A 26,855-nucleotide genomic window follows, 5' to 3' on the forward strand; every position below is an offset into this window, starting at 1 on the left:
TCAGTGGGGGTCCAGCCTATAATCCAAGATCTTGTCAATGAGGGAGTCAGTATATTTACCATCTCCCCATCAATAGCCCTATTTAGCCAGTTCTTAAAACCTCCACTAATGAAGGGTGATTAACCATTAATTCCAATCTTAATGTGTGAAAGTCCTGCCGTCAAAGCTCTTATTCCTAATATCATCTAATTAATAAAATACATATACAGGAGTTTGGGCAATTGCTTTCCTGTGACTGACTTGGCCAACATGTTTTACTCAGTGCCAAAACCTAAAATTAAGGTAAATAAGTACATAAATAGGCAAATAATTACTATTTATAGGTAATAAATAAATATATTAAAAGTCTCTTACTGCTACCACCAAAAACCTAAAAAATGATCTGCAAGAAACACTTAATCCTGGCACTATACAGCTGACATCTGATTAGGGAGGAACTCTGGAGAGGGCCTCCAAGATGACTTAGCCAAATCGTACATCTTGTATAAAAACAAGGCTGGGCAATAGCCTCCCATTAAATACAAGGGCCATCAAACTCTGTAAAATTCCTGGGCATCACTTAGTCCTCTAAGGGCAGACAGATCCCTATCACCATCAAACACAAGCCAACTTCAGACACTAAGAGACACACAACACTAATTAGGATTATTCATGCTCTGCAGGTAACATTCCACATGTCTCACTCTCATTACAGTTCATATACAAAATTGCATACATGTGCTGCTTTCCACTGCGGAGAGTCCCATCAATGCACTTTAGAAGTGGCACAATATGTCATTTCCCAAGCCATGCCTCTGCCTCACCAGGAAAGAATTTTAGATCAGAGGCTTTAGCTGCCTCCAAATAAACCTCTTAGAGTCCTTGGACTCAACATAGTAAATCCTGGCTTCTTATTGGGCTCTTTGAAAAATGAAGGTGCTTACAGGGCCAAAACCAGTCAGTCTGTGCACAAGGAGTCCCACAACGCAGTGGGTGATAGATAATTCCCAGGAGGGTTTCAACATAGCTACTGAAACCTCACTGGTAAAATGGAAATGGTACCCACGGAAGAGGGCTACACCTGTCAAAAAGGACCATTCCAAAATGCAGAAGAAAATGTGGCTTCCCCCATGTTCAGCTGCTTGCCCAAGGATCTTGAGATGCTGGTGATGGTGCTCCCTTTATCCATTCCTTTAGTCAAATAGGGTTCCCTTAGGGGCCAATGTCTGACATGTAAAGGAAGTCGGTATATCTCACCAATGGCAATGCTGTTGTTGTTAGTAGCACAGCTCTCTGGAAGCCCATGGCATATCACCTGGCCTCAAACACACCACCTACTCAAGATGGGCTGATTGGGTTCTGCACAGCTGGCAGAGCTGGAGGTGGTCCAGTTAACTCTCCTGGATGCTCTGAGCTGCCAGTTGCCCAATCTTCAAATCTTCACTAATTCTTGTATGGTGGCCAAAGGGATGGCAGGGGGTGGGGGGTTCAGATCAATGAAAACAAAATAATTTTCTAATACAAGAAAGGCCCTTGTAGGGGGCTCCACATTTGGAAATAGCTCATGGCCTCACCCATTTCCACACATGCTCAACTCACCTCATCAGAGTCACTGTTCAATGACACTGCTGATAAACTACCTAAATTTCATTCTTACACAGGATATCTCAGAGACTGTCCACTTAGGAGCCCAAGCTTTCCCTACCAACTGGCAGTCTGGGCTCATAACATCTCAGGCCTCAGAGGCTCTTCTGCCCCAGTGGAGTAAGCTTATAGAGAAGGATTGCCTCTGGGCCAATCACTGGCGAAAACAGTTACTAAAGGCTATGACTTGTGCTCAAAAATGAAACATTGCATCCCATAGATAGGGTCATGTTCCACAGGATGGGGCTAAACTCTTCTCCATTGCCATATCAATTACATAGACTACTTCCTATGGAGTAGGAAGCCAACAAGAAATGAAGATTATCACTCCCAAACCAAGGAGTGGAATGGTCTGTGTCACCTTTAGTGGTGGTGGTGGTCTGGTGGATGCTAATCACATGAAAAAATGACCATCTTTTACCTTGCTATGAGTGTCCATTATCCATGCAAGGCACAACACCCAGGCTGACAAACACCACACAGAGCAAGCTCTGAGAAAATGGATTATGAAATCTCTCGGGAAGGGAGAAACAACACCAAGTCCTTCTGTCATGATATAAGTAGCAGCCCCAGGAGCCAGTCCCTATTGACTGGCACAATGTCAATGCTCAACCTGGTTGTGGGTTTTAAGTATTTTTGCTTGCTGCATGGTTATAGGCTTACTTACTGACCCAAAAGGCCTCACCACGCAGGCCCAGGAATGCTCAAACAATACTCAGCTAATCCAAAAATTGCACCCAGAGATGGCGCTGAGGAGATTGCTGGATGTTGATCCTCAACACCTGTGCCCAGCATGCCACTGATCATGGCCGATGACCCAAGCCATCCAATCTATATATCAAGTGGTTCAATGGCACCAATGCATAAATGATTCTTGACCCAGGTATAACCTAAATAAGATGATCAATATCCCTACAAGTGTAATCAAATCAAACCTGCATAGCTAAATTTCCTCCTTCCTAGCATTCTACTCCAAGACAGAAGCTTATATTGCAAAGAGGACCTACAAAACATTAACATCCAGTTGGCATATAAGTGTAGCCAAATCATATTCTCTATGGAGGAAAGAGCAGGGGCCTACATGGGAATACCAACCAAAGCCTTTGCTAGGTGCATATTGGATAATCCCCGGAAAACATGGGAATCTGTGACAACAATCATTTTATACAACCTACAAAGATACCATGACTAGAGCTGCTCAATAGTATTTTAAAGCTCATGACAAAATCCCCCATCCTTTATGGATTGCTACTTGGGAGAGATACCCACCCCTGGGTTGGTCCCCAGCTGGTGAGCACCATCTCATAGACATCACCCAGGCCCTGAGTTCACTGAAGGTTTCAACACCATCCAGGACCACCACTGAGGGTTTTCCATAACCTCTCCTATCACCCCTACAAATCAGAGCCACCCCTATGCTTGGTTCAGCTAATAAAATCAGATACTGCCCTGAGAAATAGAAAAACATGAACAAAAACAAAAAAGACATAAACAAAAAAAACAAAAACAGACTACTACCTGGCTAAAAGTACAGATTGCTTAACCATGGACCCCTCTTCTTTACATGATGCTTGTCACTGTGAGTCACAACCCCCCTTGATTGTAAAGCTGACTTGCACTCTGCCACCCATCTACTGGCATCCTAAGCATTGTATCTTTAATATCACACAGCAAGGACAACCTTCCAACATGCCCTCACCTCTTCTGCCTAAGCTCCAGTTTCTCTATATGCTGGTAAGGGCTAATACAACAAACAACACATTCCCTTAGATAACCACCTAGCCTTAGACTACCTCTTGGCCAAAATAAGAGGGTGTCTGTTCCGTAAGAAACATCTCCTGCTACACGTATACTGATAATTCAGGGCAGGTCAAAACCAACTTATAAAAGATGGCCCAAGAGATAAAATGTTTCACAACATAGCCAAGGTTTTTCAATAAATACTTCAGATCCTGAAAAAAATCTCCATCTTCCTACCTATTCTCTGATGGGTGAGGGAAATGAGTACACAAAGGCTTCCAGTTCTCGGTTTTGCTATTTATTTATATTTCTATAATAACCGGTATCCTCAAGTGACTTAAGTGTTGGTTTGATAATGCCATGCCACTGGCAGTAAATATATCAGCCATCCAAAGTTCCACAATCCTCCAAATGAATTATGCTGAGGAACCATGGGAGGTTTCATTATCATTATCAAAATTTTTGCATTTTGACTCAACATACATTTTACATTGACTAAGCCACTTGCCTCAACAGTGAACTTTTACATAGTTAGTAAGCATCTTTCCTGCCCTGGGACATAAACTCCCCTGGGGCCCAAACACCCAAATGCAACCACTACCCACACCACCCACACACCTCACCCAAAACGCACAGCTGGTCCCAAATGATAGGCTAACCATCATTTCTGCTTTCAGACCCTCAGTCCATTTTCCTTTTTGTGCATGTTTGCTTTAAACTAACCAATAAATTACTCTCATGGGAAATCTACTAACCTCTACCCCTAGACTCTTCCCTTCTGCTCCTCCCCACATGCTGGTTGAGCTGCCTGAGCTGATCAAGCTTCCCATTGTCCCCTCCTGACACCCTTCTCTCTCGGGGACCTTGAGTGACACACTATCTTTTCTCTTGCATTATGACCTCAGTTTCTCATTGTGTTGCACCTGACCTCAACCTGGACCCAAATTTCAATCTAACTTAACTAATTTGGAACAGCTACTTTGGTAACAGCATGTTTTGTGAAACAGTAGAGGTAAATGCCTGATTGAACAGTTTATGAAAGATTGGGAGGAAAGTAATCAGGTAAAAAAAAATGCAACCCATAATTTTGCTAATTTTATTAAAGAGGGGCAGAAAATTATGCAGTAGCTGGAGGGATTTATAAGGTAAAATTATTTTTTAAGGTGGGAAAAATTACAGTCTATTAATATAGTGACTGCAATTGTCTAGTAAATTATGGGAGTATTATATTCTTGGCTGCTAAAACAAATGCCACAAGGATTTTTTGGCTCACGATTTCAGAAGCTAGAAGGTTTGCTTCCTCCCAGGGTCTGTTGATATGTTCTTGCTGGCTGGCAATCTCTGCGGTTCCTTGGCTTTCCTCTCACATGGCCACATGTGTGGCAGCACCTTCTTTCTCTTCCAGGTTCCACTGACTTCCACCTTCTGGCTGCTCCCTGTAGCTTTTCTCTCTGGGTCCAATTTCCTTTGCTTGTAAGGACTTCAGTCATATTAGATTAAGGCCCACCCTCTACCAGTTTGGCCATACTTGGACTAATGACATCTTCAAAGGTCCTATTTACAAGTGGATTCACATCCATAGGTCTAGGGATTAGAACCTGAAAAAGCCTTTTGTGAGGGACATGATTCAATCCCCAACAGTGGGAAAAATAAACTATGGTACAGGAAAGAGTAGATAACATAACTTGATTGATATCCTCAAGAGAGGATGGAATCTAGTGTACATCTGAAGACATGGGCCTCAGTTCGGTATGGACATTTCTTCCATAGTAACATTAAAGAGGGTAAATTCTGTGATCACTGTAATAATTTCAGGTTAAATATGGTAGTGGGAAGTGTCATATTTTATGACAAATTTTTATTTTCTCAGTGAAAGAAACAAGTGATCAGTTGAGAATGAGAATGATGAAAGAAGTAGACAAGGTTTTAGAAAGGGTGAGAAAGCCTGAAATGGTCACCAAGGCAATGGAAGAGAGAATGGAGTAAGTGAATGGAGTAGGATTGCCCGAGTCTACCTGAGGATATTGATATTAAAATTAAATTTGGGACAGCCAATGTGATTGTGTGTTCCCTTTAGGCATTTTAAGTTGGATGATAACAGGCGTGTAGTTGACCAAAGATTGGTTTTAATGAGGGTCATGGTCCTTCCAGATAATTACAATGAATGGAGAGAAAAAATGGGGCACAGGAGTGATGCTAATGAATCACTGAATCTAAGCTGGTATGGGAGTAAGAGTCCATGACAAAATTGTGGGGTTAATGGATTTCAGGTTTAATCCCTGTTATCAATGAGTTGAAGGATTATAAAATGTGGGGATAGGGATTTTAAATAGAGTAAGCTTGCAAGCCAGGAGTTGGTACTTACTGCTGAATGCCTGAAATTGAGATTATTAAGAAGATACAATATCAGTAGTTTCTGTGTTAGGGTAATTGGTGATTGGTAAGTTATAGGTATGATCATGGGAGTGTGTAGCTGTGAGAGGAGGGGGGGCATATATTCAAAAATGGATTCAAACCAGCCCCTGCTCCTTGAATACGAGTCTTTGTTAATGGTATCACTATCTGTAACTGCCCTAGTTAGAAGACCTGAAGCCAGATTCAATTTATTCCACTCTATCATTCCATGCATTTCACTGGTTCCAGATTCTGCCTGTTATTTCATCTAAATATCTCTAGAATATGGCATCTCCCATTCAGTCTACTAATTCTGTTATATATAGATAGATCTTAATATCCTTTCTTAAAAATTGTTGCTACCCATGGATTGATATTCTGTTTGTTTGTATACATGCACCATGACTGAAAAGTTGGCTGAAGGTGAAAGATATGATAATGATAGATTTCCTCATGAGATGGAGCTCCTAAATTTTGTTTTTATATTCTACTGTGACAACAAAATTCCTTTTTTTTCCATCGACAGACACCAACTTAAACAGAAAAGCAATTCATCTGCCATATATGTGTATATATATTCCCCCATCCCCTTCTGGAATAGTGGGCATTGCTTTAGGATGTTTGAGTTTACATTTTCACTTTTTGGGCTATTTGTAAAAATACAGAGAATGGTAAATACCCAATGCCCTATGCTATGTTAAAATCCATCCTTACATTTTAACTGACATGGTTGTTCCAAAACAAATTCATCATGTTTCTTTATCACTGAAAACTCAAAACTTTCCTCGCTATTTATCACAAAGAATGTAAACAACGTGTATATCTTTAAGGAACTTCATAGTTTTATACCTCATTACCTTTCTTTCCGCACCACATCTACTGGTTGCCACACACAATATGCTTCCCCTGTCCTTTAATAAATGACTTCTTTCCCAATGGTCCATGACTTTCCATAAAATTGTGCCTTGATTCTTGCAACTTTCTCTTTCTTCTTCATTGGACTTGTTTCTACTCACTACTTCACACCCAACTCAAAAATTTCGCTTTCTTTGAAGCTTTTTCCAAGGACTCCATTTCAATATTCCAAAGCATTTGATTCATACTTCTATTGCGACCCTTATAAGTGTATTCTATTTGTGAAGATCAGGCACCGTATAGCATTCATCTTCAGATTCCCAAGTTCTAGAACAGTGCCTGGTACCGAGTAGAGACACACTATATGTTTGTAGAGTGAGTGAATTAATAAATTATTAGAGAATCGTGCTATCATGGGTTCCTTAAAAATAAGTTATGTCATTACTCTTAATATCATTTTTCATGGGATTATATGAATGAGAAAATCAAGGGCATGCCATAAATTGTTTCTAAATATCACTAAGACACACAAAAGTTTACTTCATGTTATCTGAAAAAAAAGCAATGTGTAAATTTCAGGCTAGACCATAAAACCAATCACATAGGAGAAAGCTGGCTTATATATATTTGAAGAAAATGTGTTTCCAAGTTGAACTAATTTTAACCTGCTTTCAGGTTTTATAAAACAGAGATCTGGATAAAATATAGTTTGGGTATGAGGACAAGAAGATTGACTATAATTCCCTATCTATAGGGTTCTGTTAAATTGATCCAGGTTAACTTGTAAGAAGGTCTCTCTTCTCAAAAATGACTTTTAAGGGTTTATCCCTGACTGTAGAAATTTTAGACGGCCACTTCATGATATTTGTGAATTCAATCTATCTTAGAAAGAGACATAAAGCACTGGATTTGACAGGGTCTCAGGAGGTTAAGAGGTGAGCTAAAGCTAACAAGATGAGATTTAACAGGTGTAAGTTTAGAGCCCTGAACCGAGGTTTAAAAAATAAATTTTGAAGCACGGTATGGGAGAATTCAATAGCAGTTTGTGTGAAAAAGATGTAGGACGGCCACAAGAATGGAAAAACAAATGACAAAATGAAATGAAAATTGATTTTATTTAATAGAAATATAATGTCCAGAATAAGTGGTGTCATAATCCCATTTTACTATATACTTGTCTACGATATCTAGAACTATGTATTAGAACTAAAGAAACATCAACAAACAGGGTTCTGTACAAAGAAAAATGACCCCTATGAACTATAATCTGGCTATAACTATAGCTAACATTTGTTGACCAAATACTTTGTGCCAGGTACTTTCAATGCATTTCATCAATTAATCTTCACAACAGTCTTATCAGGTAATTACTGGGAGGGGTTGCCAAGGAGCCCTACCTAGAAACTCCCTTCAGGACTGATGCACCCAATCCTCAGATGACATGTTTTTCTGCTGACACCTTACAGTCTAGTCTATGCCTCCCCAAGAATTGCCTGGGTGACTTTATCAGAAAAAGTGTGTCAATTAATAAAGCAAAAGTGTGATCACCATGTTAATATTTAAAATGGAAAAAGTTACAAAGTTAAATATAACAATGATGTAATGAATTAAAAAAATTAAGACAAAATATGAATGAAATCTTTTGATAATAAAGAGCTTCATAGAGAAAAGGTCTTTTTAGAAATACTTTTAAATAATTATCATATTAATATAGAGTGCCTTTTAAAAATAATGATCTTCAGGATGTAGAAAACTGTAAGGAAGGAATACTACCTGGTTACAATTGTATTTACCCTGATGTGTTCAACATTTTAAATTTGCTACAAGATATATATTTAAACTGAAAATGAAAGTATGCCCCCTAACTAGAAAGCAGGATTATCTTCAGAGAGGTACATTTAAAATATTTAGCAAATTATTTAATATATATATATATATTTGTTATATTATATGTATATACTATATATAATTGCATTTCTAATTGATATTTTGGTAAAAAAAGTTAATACAGCAAAGCTGATTATCAAACACATGGGTAAAATATCTCAAATTTCCCATCTAAATTATAGAAAAATACACTTATTTTAATTTTCTGAAGATGGGGTATGGGTCAAACAGGACTGGACCCATCCTCATTCATGAATAAGAAGCCAAAGTTTAATAGAATAAACTTTGTCAGGGCTTTTCTGATGTAATGCAAGCACAGTTAAACATATTTGATTAAAAAATTTCATTTAAGAAAAGAAAACTTGTTTCTTTCTTCAAATTTGTTGTGAGAATTTTAAAAAATGGAGTAAAAAGAGATAAAGAAGTTGAACCATTAAACTCAGGTGTAGAAAATGGTCTAACACAAAAGGATGTGTCCACTGGGCTGACTCTTTACTCACAGAAGCCTTTAGATGCAGCCACTATTTCACCCTCTTAATTGTTCAAGTCATAATAATAATAGAAGTAGTAGTGATAATAGTAAATTAGGTTAATCTATTTTGTTTCTATTTTGTGCATGTCTCTTCCTTCTGTAAAACAGATATAAGTAATATATCATCTACTTCATTGGACTACATTGAGAATTAAATAATCTGAGTGTGTGCACAGCATCTGGCATATTAGGGGTTAAATCAGTGTTTGCTACTAGTCATGATTATTTAGTTAGTCATTGTTATTTGTCTTACTATAGCTTTATCAAAGTGTTTTTTACCAACAGACATGAAAGCAAAATGGAGGGTAGGGCACAGAAGTGATCTATCCAGTACATGAGTATATTTATACTTTGGGTGCCTTATTTCTATTCACTCTGCTACTCTTATGCTGTTGCTAAGTAAGGAATATTGTCTCCATTCTAAGAGATTTAAAAGAGATGTCTAAGTAAATAAACCGATGTAATCAAGACCTTTGAGTATCTGTGTGACACCTGAAACTCAGAGCTAGAGCTCAGTAACTATGAATGTCAGTATTAGTGCATACAACAACTGTTAAAAAAGATGAAAAAGAGTCCAGACTTCAATTAGAGATGTGAGTAAAGCAGATCTGGTTAGGACTAAGGCAAATCGGGCCAAAGGGTAAAGGGCGATATTGACTGTGTTTTAAAATGTCAACATCTGTGTGAGATCAAGGGGAGAGATGTTTATTTGGTACAGGATATATATCTTGTACAGCACACTAAATAATTTAATATGTATGGTCAGTTTATTCAAACACCATAATTACATGGAACTTTGAATAGGAAGTGAGATCTGGTAGGTTTTTACAGGTTAGTGTTAAGTAGGGATACATCCCAAAGTAATTTGGGCACAGAATAAAAATATATTTGCAGAACCCCCCTGAGGAGCTGGGGAAAAATGCAGAAATGTTGGATATCCCCACCTGGGTTATTGCTGATATTCTCACAAACATTGAGGACTGACAATTTGGTATGCCTGGACCTCGATCTTGGGGCTTGCCCTTATGAGGCTTGTTACTGCAAAGGAGAGGCTAAGCCTACTTATAATTGTGCCTAAGAGTCTCCCCCAGAGAACCTCTTTGTTCTGATGTGGTTCTCTCTCTGTAGCTAAGCCAACTCGGCAGGTAAACTTTGTCCTCCCCTATATTTGGGACCTGACTCCCAAGGGTGTAAATCTCCCTGGCAATGCAGGATATGTCTCCCAGGGATAAGCATGGACCCAGCATCATGGGATTGAGAAAATCTTCCTGACCAAAAAGGGGAAGCAAAATGAAACAAAATAAAATTTCAGTGGCTAAAAGATTTCAAATGGAGTCGAGAGGTCACTCTGGAGGGTATTCTTATGCACTGTATAGATATCCCTTGTTAGGTTTTAGTGTATTGGAATAGCTAGAAAGAAATATCTGAAACTGTCAAACTGCCACCTAGTAGCTTTGATTCTTGAAGACGATTGTATAACTATGTAGCTTACATGGTGTAACAGTGTAATTGTGAAAATCTTGTGGCTCACACTCCCTTTATCCAGTGTATGGATGATTGAGTAGAAAAAGGGGGACAAAAACTAAATGACAAATAGGGTGGGATGGGGGGGAACAATTTGGGTACTTTTTTTTGCTTTTATTTTTTATTCTTATTTTCATTCTTTTTGGTGTAAGGAAAAATGTTCAAAAATTGACTGGGGTGATGAATGCACAATCATATGATGGCACTATGAACAGTTGATTGTACACCATGGATGATTGTATGGTATGTGAATATATCTCAATAAAACTGAATTTAAAAAAAATGCACACTTGTATATCTGAGAGCACTAGTGGGCTTGAAAATATTAATATGCAAAACTATTCTTTTTAATACTGTAAAACTCTTAATAGGAACATATACCAAACCATGTATTGCCTCCCACTCAAAAAAAAAAGAAAAAAGATGTGGATGATTTTTGTCAGGAATATTACCTATTTTCATAAGTATTTTGCTTTTCTAAAGCTGATCTATATTATGCAGAATTATCTATTGTCCTTTAATTCCCTAATTTTTTTCTTTCTTCTTTTAAAATTATTTCATAATATGGGAAATTTGCAAGAATAGTACACAGAACTTTCTTTTTTACCAGAACCATTTAGAAGAAGTTAACAATATGTCAAATCTAGTGTGTATTTACTACAAGCAAAACATTCTTCTATATATGATCTATACAACCATTAATTTAACAAATAATGCACAGGTAACATTTGAATTTACCCATCATCCTAAGAAGTCCTTTATAGCAAAAAAAAAATGCAGTTCTTAATTACAAGGCATTTATTTGTTATGTCTCTATAATATATTTTAGTCTGAAAAGTTTCCTGAAAACTATTCCTTGGTTTTCATGCCTTTGACACTTTTGAAGGCTAGTTTTTGTAGACGGTACCTCAATTTGGAGTTTCCTTGTATTTCCTCCATATTAGATTCAGTATATGCACTGTTGGCAGGAATATCACAGTAGTAATTCTGTGTTCTCATTGCCTCTTTCTGCTAGGACCTGAGTTTAATTTTTTCATTACCAGTGATGTAGATTATAATCACTTGATTAAAGGAGTGTCTATAAAATTTATAAAGTGCAATTTACTATTTTTACCTTTATGATTAGTTCGTATCTTGTGGATAGATACTTTGATACTACTTTAATTTTGTTTTTCACATCAAAGTTTTACACATTTGCTTTAGCAGCCACTGATACTCCTTAACTGAATTAATTTTTACTCTGATGATTAGAAAGTGGATTAGTGGATGTTTTCTACATGTTGCCATGTTTTCTTCTTTTTCTCCTTTGCATTCATCTTTTTTTAAAAGAATGTACTTATTTTCTGATACAAGAAGTTGTTTCAGGCTTATCTTATTTGTCTGAGCCCTGAAATCAGTCATTTCTCCAGGGACCCTTTCGGGGAGAACGGTATTTAGGAACTAAGACCTGGCTGCTGGTTCTGCTCATTGTTATTGGGGTGTTGTAGTTCCTAAGTCATCTCCATGGATAGAGCTACCTCAGAAATTGGTTTTTAAATACCATTCCCTGGATCAAGAAAGCTCCTTGTAGAAATATCTGACCACACTGATGCACTCAGTGATTATCTCCCAGTCCTTGCCTAGCTTATATTTTGCCCCTCTTGCTTGTTTGCATGTAGATATTTCAATATGCTTCCATTTGCAGCCCAGGGGAGACATTAGGTCTCAGCTGTGAAAGATAAAAAAAAAGCTACCCAGAAATGGAATGACCTGAATGTAATTATACCCAAAATTTGGAACAAGTAGCCCTAGCTACTTGTGAGGTGCTTGATAGAGAAGGCATAGATTGCTTCAGAGAGAAAATTCATCAAACTTTGGATGTTAAAGGTACTTCTGATGAGGCCTTATAAAGAAATGATGAACATGTTATTGAAAATTGAAAGGAAGGTGATGTTTCTTATAAAACGACATAGAACTTGGAAAAAACTGTGTTCTGATGTCAGATTGAGAGTGAAACTTGTAAGCAATGAACTTGGACAGTTTGTAGCGATTTCCAAGCTAAGCATGAAGGCACAGTTTCTCCTTATAGCTTATAATAAAATGTGAAAGGAAAAGGATAAGCTGATAACTGAACCCTTAAGCCCTAAGAAAGCAGAAATCAACGGTTTGGAAAATTCTGACTCTATCTGGATAATGTTCTCTCAGGCTAGAGCCAGAAGTGATTCTATCAGAGACCTCCCTGAGCTTTCAGGAAGTGAGTCCCCAAAGGAGAGGGTGCTATGTGAGGGTTTAACAGAACAACCCTTTGCTACAGAGTGTAGCTGAACATGGATCCAGTCAGACATTTCAAGGGAAGCCAGGATTGGAAATGCAGTTAACCAGGAAGGATCTGTGAAAAATTCTAATGTCGGGTGATTTGAAACCCCTGAAACTCCACACAGAAGCAACAAGATTTTTGCAAAATTTGTATGAACATGAGCAATGCCTGAAAGGGAAAGAAAAGGAACAAATTGAAGGAAGAGTGCCTTTGAAGTCAGAACCATGGAAACTGAGGTCTAAACTGAAGAAACCTCAGGCCAAGAGAGTGGGCCACTCAAGTGTGAGGAAAGGGCAGGCCCACCCTGTGCTTGAAGGAGATGGGCCTTGCACTTCATTGTTCTGGGAGTGTCGCCACACCAGTGCTTGTAGATGGTGAGGTTTGTGCCCTGGCAGGGGACCATTCCAATGCTCAGAGAGGATGGGGCCTACACTCCATCTTTGGGGAGTGCCTGGCTGCTGCACAAGTGCTCAGAAAGTGTGGAGCTGCTACTCCATCAGGCCTGGAGGACAAAGAAGCAAGCCACTGATGACTGTCAGACCTTGAAATTTAATGGAGTTTGCTCGGCTGGTGGTTTAAGACTTATTTGGGACTCACGACACTTTTTATATTTCCTTTCAATTTCTCCCTTCTGGAACAGGGATATCTATCTTACGATTGGCCCATCATTGCCTATTGGAAGATGATAACTTGCTTTCTAGGCCTCACAGATCCACAGACAGAGGAATTTTGCCATAGGATGGACTACACTCATAATGGATTTTGATATGATTTTGTCCTTAACACTGTTCTAAAATGGCTTAATGCTTTGGGGATGTTATGATGGAATGAATGTATTTTCTACGTGGGAAGGACATGCTTTTCGGGGGTCCAGAGGGTGGACTGTTAGGGACTGAGTCATGTTCTCCATAAAAGGCATGTTTGGGTCCCAGCCCCTGGCCCTGTGGGTGTTAAGCCATTTGTAATTAGGACCTTTGAAGATGTTATTAGTTAAGGTGTGCCCAGATTGGATGAGGGCAGGCCTTAACCCAACATGGAAGTCCTTATAAGCAACAGAAATAGTTGAATAGAGAAGGCACAGAGAACAGCCAGAAGTTGGAAGTTGAGGGAACCTGGAAGAGAAAGGAGAAGATGCCACCATGTGCATTGCCATGTGACAGAAAAGCCAAGGAACCCCAAAGATTACCAGCTATCCAGAATATACCAACACCAGGAGGAAGCAAGCCCTTTAGACTCTGAAAGCATGAGTCAATATGCTCCTGTTGTTTCTGCTTTTTGGTTTCCCAGCTGCTAAAACAACCCTTCTTGGGCACTGACCCTCCATGCCTCCAAACAAGGATGCTGCTGTGCCCCCCATCTTCATGCCTGCACAGATATCATCGAAATATGCAGTCTCCCTTCAACATAGATACTTACCTCGCTTGCATGTGGGGCTTAATTATTAAGGATGGAAGGAAGAAAGGAAATCAAGAAGGAAGGGAACTTGGCCAGTTTGACCAAGTAAAAGTTCAACACCATTTGGCTTATGATATTTCATACTATAACAGTTAACGCTGCTCCCAAAGGGCAATAAATTAAAATAGCCAAAATTTAGTAGGAAACTGTGTTACACATTCCATGAAAACTATAGGAGTGTCCTTTCTAATCTCCTTTGTTTCTAAGATCTTCCTTCCTTCAGCCTTTCCTTCCTTCTTCCCTCTTATCTTACCTCCCTCTCATTAAAATTTCTTCTCTTTCTGCCTCCACCCTTAAATCCTTCCCACAAAATATTCTCTCTCTCTTCTCCCCAGTATAATAAAACTTGAATTAGAGAATAACAGGATTTCCCAGATACGTAATAATCTGCATATTATGAGCTTAGCGAACTTGTTTCATATTTCCCATTTGGCCTTTAACGTATTTACATAGCAATAAAAATGAACACCTTTCATAAGTCAAAATAAAATTACAGTTATGTAAAACTCTACCTAGAAAATGTTTTAAAATTTGTTCAATAAACTATTTATCTTATTAAAATATTATATTATAGCAACTTTATGATATTTCCCCACCTAGTATTAGAAAACAATAAATCATATTTTGGCATGTGAGTTATATAACCTATAAAAGTTGTATATTTTCAGTTTCTTATCAGTATTTTAAAATACAATAGCAATTTCCAATAATACTTATAACTAAAAAGTATAGCTGAATTCCTGTTTAAAAATTGAATTGTTACTCTACATGTTTTTTTTTTTTAAATCTATCTTTAAGCTTTCTGGGTAGAGCTAGAGTGTTTTCATATACACAAAGGAAATATTTTTCAACAAAAGGTATGCAATCCCAAATTTTATATTTCATTTAAAAGCAAGCTTACAGTTTGCATTTTCAAGTCTAGAATTTTAAAATGGTTAATTCAATCTATTGATTATTTCAATGTTTTTTATTTTTTAGTTTTTTGTCAGGGTTCTTACTTTACTAAAACTATAATTTGATTTCCTGATATTTTTGTTTCCCTAATTCTTTCAGGAATAGTTCACTTACAAATTGGTGACACTAGAATCAGGTTGAAAATCAATTTTGATTAGTAAATATATTCAAAGTGTTCACAATATGTCAGATAAAATACATTCTTTCAAATAATAGCCTATATGATAAATTATTAAAATGTAAATATTTTTCCTAAAATACTTAGAATTATATGATAGCATTTGATGTATTTCAAATTTAACTTGCTATTTTATGAGATCTCAAAAACTATTATGCTATACTTACCAGCCAAAGCTAGAATATATTCTTGAAATCTTGTTCCTATACGGTTAGTGGCTGTGCAATTATATCGTCCAAAGTCATTATCGGATGCAGGTGCAATCTAAAATAATTATAATAATAAAAATTTTATATTTCTATTAACAATATCATAGAAAACTTAAAATAGGTGACTACTCATTTGTACACATGTTCAATCCATTCGCCCTATAACTCCTTGTCAATTATTTCTTTTTTTTCTATATCAAGTGAACCTAACTAAAGACTATAAAGCCTTTTAAGATGTAACCCATGCACCTATACTATCCATAGCACTAGGTGAATCATAGGTCACCTATTAATTGATTTAAGTGGATAAATGTCACCACAGTGTTGCATCTATTGGAATGGCAAAATCAGATCCACACACAAGTAAAGCTCAGGGAGTAATAATACACAGTGCAAAAAGATATATTCTGCAATCACTCTAGACTCGAACTTAAAAACAGGAAGTTTTGCCAAAAGCATTTTAGCTCTTCGTGTTCTGTTTCAGACTCAGACTATGCTGATTTAAAGGTCAAGAAAGGCTCAAAAAGAAATCAGTTTTCTCAGCCTCTCTTGATTTTATTGAGCATAAAATACTAATGAAGGATAAAGAATCATTCCAATAAAAATCTTCCCAGGAAGGTATTTTGCAAGAAAATGTTACCCTTGTGTAAGAATCCCTGTAGACAGGCACTTTTTCTTGATATCTAATAACAGTATCTTGTCTCCATTTATGCTCAATTCCTATCATTCTCTTTCAGTTTAGGTGGATTCTCAATCCTCACACATTTGAAATCCATAATTAAGTTAACTTTTGGGAATTATATTGCTTACTGTTAGGACCAACCCTGTAATTCTAATGTACAAAAAGTCTGGGTTATCAAACCAGAAAAGAGACTTGATGATAGTAATATATATAATTTTCAAAACCAGTAACTATTATTAAAGAGAAGTATGCTTACAACAAGAGATACTATTAATTTCAACTCTATTCCAAAAGGGGAAAAATCATTTTGTGGTAATGGGAGGCTATTAACTAAATGTGCAATTTTGAGGTCCATTGAAGATGGTAATTCTGCAAAGTAAGAAAGCTGTGCCTGTCATTTATTTTCTAGTCAGCTGTCCATCTAGTGACAGATCATAGATTTAAAGATTAGAAGTTTCAATTGCTCTTATATTAAGTATTCCTACACGATTCAAATATTCATTTTTCTTACATGTTATTTTTAATAAACCAGGGTAATTTAACTCTAAAATATTTTTACTAGTCAAAAAGCAATTTGACAAAAATAATTTATTCATTCTACAAACCTCTGAGAAAGTTTTTTGAATATTCCACAGGAAAGAATTGCTTACTGAGTCCATACAATGAAGAAATAGGATGGCAATGACAAAAAATAATCATGACTAATGTACAATTCCTTAAAATTAGGAAAAGTATTTACTAATTAGCCATTTTGTTACTATACAATATAAAAATTATTATTATATTAGAGAAATTGTGGGTTACAGAAGAATCATGAATAAAATATAAGATTCCCATATACTACCCTACTAATAACACCTTATATTGGAGTGGGTGCATTTGTTACAATAGATGAAAATAGATGGAAGCACGTTTTATAATTACATTACTAACTGCACATGGTTTACAATAAGGTTCTTGGCTTGTGTTGTGCAGTTTCATGGATTTTTGTCTTAATTTTCTTTTCCAGTACCATATATATAAAGCAACATTTCCCCTTTTAACCACATTCAGATATATATTTCAGTGCTGCTAATTATATTCACAATGCTGTGCTATCATTACCACCATCTGTTACCAAAATATTTTCATTGTTCCAAACAGGAACTCTGCACATTTTAAACCTTAACTCCCTATTCTCTATCCCCACCCTGTCCCCTGGTAACCTATATTCTAGATTCTGACTCCATGAGTTTGCTTATTCTAATCATTTCATGCCAGTGAGAGCATACAATATTTGTTCTTTTGTGTCAGGAGTATTTCACTCAACACGATGTCTTCTTTATTATTGAAAAACAAAATAATAATGTACTATACCATGCAACTATTTATACAACTAATTCAAAATTAGTAATACCTGTTATTGATTTTTCCTTTTTGTTGTTTTGTTTTATTTCTTTTTAAAATTTTAGTTATACATATATATTTCTTTATCCAGGATACAAATATAATTTGTCAAAAAGCATAAATATAAAAGATATATATTCAAGGTATATATATTCAAAGTAATTAATGGACCTCACTGGTTATTTGTAAAGTAAATAAAAAAGAATTTTTTCCACTTTGGAATAGGGAAGAGTCCCATTTAGGTAGACGATTACATAGCATGAAAGCTGCATATGAACAAAATGTTTGAATTTTGTGTCTTTAGAATGTTGTTTTACATTGAATCTGGAGCACTATGAGATGTCCCAGTAACTCAAAAGTGGCAAGATGAAGTGAAGCAGAATTAACTCATTAGCCTTTGATTTAAGCATGGGGTTAACTCTACCTAAGTATTAAACTGAGGTTAAGAACCTAAAGTTTATGTTAAATCTACCAAACATCTTGTGAAATTAATCTGAATGTCAATTAGCCAATAACTAATTCACCTAATATGGTTTCAAATAAAATAAATTAAATTGAGAGAGGTTTTGACAAAGTGGCTTATTATTACACAATTATCCAAATATTTATGCATGTGAATGCTTAGAGCCTTCTATAAGCCAAATATTTTATAAAATCCAATTACCAGTTACAGAAGATTTTATGGTACCAATGAGAATATATTAAATTAATGCAGTAGAAATACCAAAATTATTCCAAAACATGAATTTCTTGCATTCACTCAAACTAAATTAGTGGGAGAAAGTAGCAGCTTTTCAGTTAAAGAAGGTTTTGTGACAAAGATTTTCAATTGTTTAAAACTCATCATAAGATGGAGGTGCTGATAATCATTGCCAGAGACTTGCATAAACTTTGGCAACTGACACACATGCACATAGACACACATGAACATATGCATGTAAACACATATACAAGCTGAAATTAATAAATGAAAGATATTCTATACGAACAGTATTGAAAGGGCCAGATATTTGGCAGTATAAAAACAATTATCTCCAATTTTAATTAAAAAAATTAAATGAGTCACTGAAAAAGTAAATTGGGCTTATTGAAGAATTTAAAAAACTATAAATATGTAGCCAGCAGACAGCATTTATATATGCTAGTTAGAGGAGAATGGTTTAATACAGAATCAATCAGTAATATCAAGACTGATATTTAATTTTTGGTCTTCAATAACTGCAAATTATTAATTCCTTCCCCCTATTTTTACTGGTATAATTGCTTTTCCTTCTAAAATAAGTACATGAAAAATAATGGTCTTTGCTATACACCTACATTTCTATATACGTGAATAGAGGCATTCACAGATGGACCATTATCCAAATGCATAAAATTTACCTTTACATAAATATGAAACATATACAGATTTCTGAAATAGTAGATAATTTTGCTAAAATAATACAATCTATTGTGAACCCATGAAGACTTACCTCTAATATCATCTTTCTTCCAGTACTGTATGTTTTTAAATTAGTGGTGTTTTTAGCTGGTAAGACTAATTTCTCTCTTCGCCAATGAATTGATGCGGGTGGATTAGATTCCACATCGCAGCTTATATTGATTGGATTCCCTTCCCAAGAGTAATAAATGGTTTGGTTTGATATAAATTTGGGAGCATCTGCAAAGAAATATAATAAAACATTTATAGACTTTTTCTTTACAAAAATAATTATTTATTTAATATAAATATAGCAATTTTCACTTGACTATAAAAAGAAGCCATAACAGTTCTGATTTCACATATTTAATGTGATGTCAGAACTCTTATCAAAACATGTCATTTTAATGTTTCTTCATATAATTTTATATAACTAACAAGAAGAAGGTCAAAGTTGGACAATTACTAAAATCTAAATATTTACCATCAGAGATAAATTTGTTCTTAACATCCTGACAAAAATATGTATTGAGTAAATTAATGGCTGTATATATACATAGAATCTGTTTCTAGAATGAAGCACAGTAAAGGATAAAACCCAATAAAATCAGTGGCTTTATGTTATTTTTTAATCTTGTCATAGTCATAATAATTTCTTCCATAAAATATTTTGAAGCAGATATTAAATATGTTGAAATGGCAACATAACTAAACCACCATTATTTTTATCTAAAATTAGCCAAATTTTTCATTTTTATTAGACCAGATATGTTCTAAATTAATCAGTTATAATTAATTTGAAAATTGATCAGTACGTAAGACTATCAATTTTCAGGCTCCTACTCAAGACACCCATAATAATAATTAAGGGCAAACAAAGAAAACATTGCATGCCCTTATTTGAAAAACCTAATAGTGAAGATACAGAAATATGAGTTTTGTCTTGATCCACCCCAAAACTACTAGGCTGTATTTGCCCATGATTTACCCTCTGCTTAGAATTTTGCTGTCCTTCCCTTTACTTGGATGTTTTCAAAACTAAGTTCAGGCCACATTTCCAACACATAGCCTTCCCACACATTTAATTCTGGGTAAGATTCCCAACTTTGTGCTCCCACAGCATTTTATCTTCTTCCTCATCATGGTCATAATGCTTAGGAAAGATCTATTTGTTTGTTTCTCCAACAAACTCTTCAGCTTATGGATTGGGATGTGTCTTAGTCAAAATTTATTAACTGGTGTTTTATATAGTGTATACCTGGCTCTCAAAACTGTACATTGAATTGACGGGAAGTTAAATTTGTGTTCTGAATAGAAAATAGTTTTAAGGAGAAAAGGAAAAAAACAGCATTTTCTCAAGGACGGGAATGGTTAAATGAAAAATATGAAAACACAAAACTAATTAGGGCACAACAGTAAAACCAGACAAATTTCCTTTCTTTTTTTCTGTTTTTTTCCTACATGCTACTCATAATCTTTTCTAATATGTATTCTAAATTTAAATCACAGTCAAATTTAAGCATATATATAATCTTTAATTATTGCTTAAGATATTTGAAATACAGTATCTGTAGCATTATAATATTTTAGGGAAAGGTCCATGGAGAATATATTTACATATGAATATAGTCTAATGTAAAAATTGTTTATGACAATGGATCTATCAATAACTGACTAGTTGTCATATTCTATCCACAATATGGTATCTGTGTGTATATATCGATTATATTATTTTAATCATTTAACCATACAATTGAGGCCAAGATTTGTTTTTCTACAAAAACAAGCTATTGCACTAATTGCTTGCTTGATGATCTCAGTGGGAATTTCATTCAGAATTATTGATGTTTAATGCAATATGTTCTACAGGCAGTGTATGATTTTGAATTTCAAAACTGCACTCTCTAACCTTAGATTCTCACTCTATGAGTTCGCTTACTCTAATTATTCAATTTCAGTGAGATAATTCAATATTTGTTCTTTTGTGCTTGGTTTATTTCACTCAACATTATGTCTTCAAGTTTCATCCAATAGGTGCTTACTACAACATTTTGCATCAGGAAAATTCATGGAGGATTCCCCAAATTAGGCTCAATGTTCAACTTAGGTTATCTATTTTCAAATCACTGTTGAAACATTAACTGTTAAAAATACATTTCGTTGCTTCCCAACATTGTCAGTCCTAACATATGCTAGGCAATCACCATTTGGAGTACCCTATCTTCATATTTGGGTTTGATAATCACAATTTATAGAAATGAATTGAATATTCATATATATTGTTCATATATACTTTCCTTGACTATATTTTTCCTCTACTAAAAGAATATGCTGAAACATAATGAAAACAAAGGGGATTTTGTTACTAAAAATAACACACATAGGGCATAGCAAAAACTACTAAACACAGCTGCAAAAAATAGCCTTCACATTTAAAAACAATGAATATAAATCCTAGTATCTTTTACATTCTCTGCCTTTCTCAAAGTGAAATTCTAATTTTCACATTAAAAAAAAAATCTTAAGCATATATATATGTTTGCATGGTTCTCTCTGGAGTGAATTTACACATGCATCATCTCAGGGAAAAGTTAAAGTTATCTGAGTTATTGGTTTTGACTGTTGAGAGACATAATAATATGGAATTATTATACTTGACCCCTTAAACAGTGGCCTTTTTCTTTTTTCTTTTTTTTACAAATTTTAAGTGAATCCAACTTTATTACCCAAGACTTTCCTTCAACTGCCTACATTAGTTGAGAAGTGGTTACTGCTGGGCCTTATATTATCCAATGAACAGAACTCATGGCAGGTTGAGTACAATTCACTAAGACACAGAAAGGCATTGGATAACCCTTTATGAGATAACCTAAGCAAGGCAGTGTTAATAGAACTAAACTCTCTCTCCCTCTACATATATATATACCTTTGATAGTTATAGGAGATATATCACAACATCTTTGAGAATCCTCTAATTACTTGATACACATTATAGCATACTAATTTTCCTAATAAAATAACTGTGCAATGGGTAGAGAAAAATAAGCTGTGTTGAGGGCAGATGCTAGTAATTCAGTTAGGCTCATTTATTGACCATATATACCAGTCTGTCAAAGCTTAAGATTCAAATTTGTGCCTCAGCAGAACCTGAAACTATTAACAGGTCTTAGACCTTTGGAGTATGCAAATAGTTGAAACCACGAAATGTTAAATCTTGGAATGCCGTGTCTTCTGTACTTTCTTTTATTATCATCATAGTCTTTGCATCAAGATATATAGCAATGATAGCAGGTTTCTTTTTAAAGCTTAGTATAAATATTAAATATCTTTTCCCATTTTAATTTTGCATTATTCTGCCAAGAAAAACAAACAAACAAACAAAAAACTCAAGTTATTTGAAGCGTGAACATACTTCCCTGATTAGCCTGGCTATGTAAAAGTTGGTGGCTTTTTTCTTGATGCTGTATAATCAGATCCAAAAACAGGTTATAACTGTTTTTGAAAAGTATGCTACAAAAAATGGGTGGTCTGTTATAAGCCAGGTTATGAAGTAAGCTTGGGGGTAAGGGAGGGACATTTTCTTTCAGAAACAGAATTTCTGAAGAGTTCCAGGCCAACATTGTTTTCCAAAAATGGTCTGAGGAGGGACTAAAATCTCAACATGAGCCTCAAAGTACTGTCTCTTTCAGGGGGACGGTATCTGCCTTTCCGAGGAACACAATGGCTAAGTTTGACCATCCCCCTTCTACCCAGCTAGGGAAATGGAAATGGAAAGTTTATTGCCTAGTGAGTGTGAAAGTGGGCTGAAGTTTCGATGGTAAAGAATTCTCTAAGAGACTTCTTCTAGAAACAGACAACTCAGACTCTTCCTGTCACTTCAGCAAAGAAGTTAGTTTTAAAAGCACCTGGGAAGTTCCTCACCACCCCTCTGGTGGGAAGGCTCAGAGAAGGGAGCCATCAGTACAGCCACCTTCTAGGCTGTAATGGAATTCCTGAAGATTGGAGACTCCATAGAAGTGTACAAACGCAGCTGCCACCACCAGGATGTGGAAAATCTGATGAGACTGGAACCATATGTCAAACTTTCCAAGAAAGAAGTGCTCAGGAATTTGAGCAGCATAATGGCCAGCTCTGGTGATGGCATCATAGCCATGAGGAAGAACCAGCCCATCTGGTCCACAGTGGTGGCCCTGACAAAGCTCTCAGCAACAGTAAAGTGCAAGGTGCACACATCACCACTCAGGCCAAGTCCCAGGAATACTCCTGCTCTTGTCTGTTGGTGCTTAGGAGTGGCAACCCAGTCCCACTGTTCCACAATGATGACAGAAATCTCTGGGACACAGACAATGGAGAGGTTGATGAGCCATGACTGTGGGAAGCTATAGAAGAAGTAGTACAGCCAGGGGACGAAGCTCCCCATAATCAGTGGAGGAACCCCTCAATAGTCCAGTTTGGAAAAAGTCCTAGAGACTTTCTTTGAATGACAATAGATGGTGTGAAAGAGCCAGGAAAAACTGAGGCAGAACACTGCACCCAAAAAGGACATCCCCCAAATCACCTTCTCCTGTAGAGAAGCCATGAAGTACATATTTGGTCTGAGCATGGTCAAGATTTCCAAAAAGAGAAACAGCACAAAACCAAGCAGATGGGTCCAGATGTTGCCAGTTTTGGTAAGGATGCAGAAGGTGCTCTTGAAGCAAGCCCGAAAGGAGGGCATGGGGTGATCTGTGATCATGTAGCAGGTTGTCATTGTCCTTGACCCAGCTGGTGAGCACATCATATGGGATGACCCTCCAACGTCCCTCCCAGATCTTATACACAAACTTCTCCATCTTCTCCATGAGTGGTGGGCTTGGAAGGGAAGTGTCAGTACCCACCCCTTCTGGCATGTTTGCTCTTCTTCAGCTTTAGTTGGGTTGGCAATTACCCACTTGCCCTTCTCTTCTAGCAGGGCCCCAGTTCAGCCAGTTCTACCATGTCAGTTTCCCTGTTACTGGAGGTAGCCCCATTGCCCCTGACACACAGATACTTTGTGGGAAGACATCTGTCTGGTACCTCAATTCCCTGCAGCTTCAGCTTGGGAAAAGATTGGGGTGTCTCAGCCCCCGCGGGCAGAGAGCTCCCTGTGATGGTAGACACGCCGGGCAAGTGGGCTTTCCTGGGGGTCGGGGTCCCCTGTGCTACATCCCACTGCACTGGAGGCGGCCCCAACAGCAGCCGTTTTTAAATTCCAATTCCTGAATTGAACCCGTGTTCACATCAAAAAAGCAGATGACTCTATTTCTTCTGCTTATTTCATTCTTCAATAAATTGCTTATGAACTAAGTATGTCTTATAACATATTGTGAATAACTATTTTTTTGCTTTGTTTCTATTTGATAGTTTGTTTATCTAACTATATATGAAATCCACCAACCATTCCAAAAAAGCTAAGGCAGTTTACCTGCTACATTCCTACCACTGGTTTGCCTGTCAAACAAAATATTAAAATCCTCAAAATCATAATGTTTTAGTTGATTGCATACATTTGATTCAAACCAATATGAAAGTTTATGTCTACTGACACTATGGCATTGAATAAATGTTAGATATAATTGTTTAGGTATAAAAGTTTCTCCACTTTGGTTATTTGCTAGAATCATATTGGAGCTTGTGAGGAAAAGCAAATCAGTTGTCTAAGCCCTATTGTTAAAGATTCGGAATCAGCAACACTGGGCAAGTAATGACATGACACCAAAATTCTGCGTATCTGTTTGAGCTTTCTTTTTCTTTATAGAATTAAGGAGTTTAGCTATATCACAAATTACCAAATTGGTTTACTTAACCTTTGGGAGTACTCCAAGACATAAAAGGCATAAAAGTTTAAGTCATTTTAATATGAGATTTAGACATTGTATTTATCATATATAAGGCAGAAATGGCTAGAACTGTATAAACCCCAGAGGTAATGCTAATTATATCATGCATATAATAGCCTCTGGTTGGTAGTTTACTACACACATACCCACACATTCATATGCAAATATATGTATGATAACGAAAATGAAATATGATTCCTCTTTAATATCAGTTTAATAAGGTATACCTTTAAAAGCAAAGAATACACGAGAGAAAATAATGGAAGTTATCCTTGGTGGTGAAAATATTAGGAAGTAGGTTATCTTTAGGGTACCAAATATTCTACTTAATTATATGATAAATACAAATGTGTGCATTACTACATAGACAGTAAGAAGGGGAATATTTCAAACAGGATGTAAAATGAAAACAGACTAAAAATCAAGGAACTATGTTCTGTTGGCTATTATCACAATGAAAAGTCCTGAAGAGAAAAATGATTTTGACTTAATTAAATGGCAGCTGTACAGTCAGAAGCCTGGGCTAGAACATTTCAACATTTCTTATATCCATGACCTTGACTGAATCTCTGATTTTAAGTCACCAGCATGAGAAGAAACAGCAAAACCTTTTATTTCCTTGGAGTTGGGTTCAGGGTAAACTTGTGTCAGGCCCAATCCTGGCCATACCAGGAGATTACCAAAGCTTTCCCTGAGACTTGTTACCAAGTCATACCTATAATAAGAAGTGCCCCCACCTTTTCCTTTTTTCAGCTTGTTGCTGAGAGTTAAAGCTGTTCTTGAAGGCAGTTTTCTCCACTGCCCTCCTGTCACTGTATGTGACTCCCTGACTTGATTATTTGCTTAATACTAGCTTTTCACTTTCTCTTGTCATTTCCTCTCAAGCTCTGAAGTCTTTTTTTAATTCAGATCACGGTTTATTTGTAGTTGGTGCCTGTGACCTGAGCAAAATCTTACCACTTGCTGAGTGCTGGCCTGAATTTCTGAAATCTGCCTGCTTGTGAGCAGATGAAGCTTAGAAGAACAACACAGGCTCTGGGAACTGACATATTAAAAATCTTTGACCTGAATTTCCACTGTTGCCTACTTCATGAATAACAGAATCAGGCAATTCACTAGAAAAACTCACTATGTGCTATCTATTTTCTGAATAAAATTGGAAAGGCATTATAAGGAAAAAGATTTACAAACAATGAAAAATAAAGGGAAGTCTTCTAAAAGCATGTTGGTTACATACTTATTGTCCTTGTAAAACAGTATTGGGCATATAACAGATTTGTCTTGTACCCTCTGAGAAGCATTTAGATATTGCAGTGAAATACTGTCATCTTTTCTAGTAATCGTATTTCATGGTGTACAATTTTCAATAATTTCCATTTTTGCCTCTAAGATTAGATTTGTAGAACAACAAATAATATTAATGATTTCTTAATTTGTATTATCTATGTTAAAGACTTTGCCATTTTTTCCTCAACAATAAAATAAAATGTATGCTAAAAAAATCTTAACTTTATTCTATAGCCAATATTACCTCTCTCATCATTTCTTAACTATTTCTGCTTTAAGATTGTCACCATCTTGCATAAAATCTTGTAGAAGATCCTTATCATGTGCCATAAATCCATATTTGTAAACTGATTAACAAAACTTTATATAAGCTGGCCTATGCCTTTCACTATAACCTTGACTCCATTTGAGTTCATTTCATCCTTAAATATTCCTAATCCTTTCCTGCTTTTGGCCCTTTGCACTGGCTGTCATATCCACCTAAACATATTTCAGCATATTTCATTTTAATGTAATTGTGCATGTTCCATCTTCCTCATAAGATTGTAAGTTCTATGACAGCATGGACATCCTCA

General features: G+C 36.1%; 1 protein-coding gene and 1 pseudogene across 1 annotated transcript in view; both read right to left on the reverse strand.

The window, feature by feature from the left end:
* Nucleotides 1-26,855, reverse strand: part of NCAM2 (neural cell adhesion molecule 2) — a 571,781-nt gene that overhangs the window by 113,987 nt on the left and 430,939 nt on the right. The window contains exons 10-11 of the mRNA XM_037833245.1: nt 19,188-19,375; nt 15,606-15,702 (exon numbers count right to left, since the gene is read on the reverse strand). Of these exons, the coding sequence (XP_037689173.1) occupies nt 15,606-15,702; nt 19,188-19,375 (285 nt within the window). The remainder of the gene's footprint in view (nt 1-15,605; nt 15,703-19,187; nt 19,376-26,855) is intronic.
* On the reverse strand, nt 23,077-23,976 carry LOC119531700 (annotated as a pseudogene).

This window comes from Choloepus didactylus, chromosome 1 (assembly GCF_015220235.1).
Source record: "Choloepus didactylus isolate mChoDid1 chromosome 1, mChoDid1.pri, whole genome shotgun sequence".
Classification (NCBI taxonomy): Eukaryota; Metazoa; Chordata; class Mammalia; order Pilosa; family Megalonychidae; genus Choloepus; species Choloepus didactylus.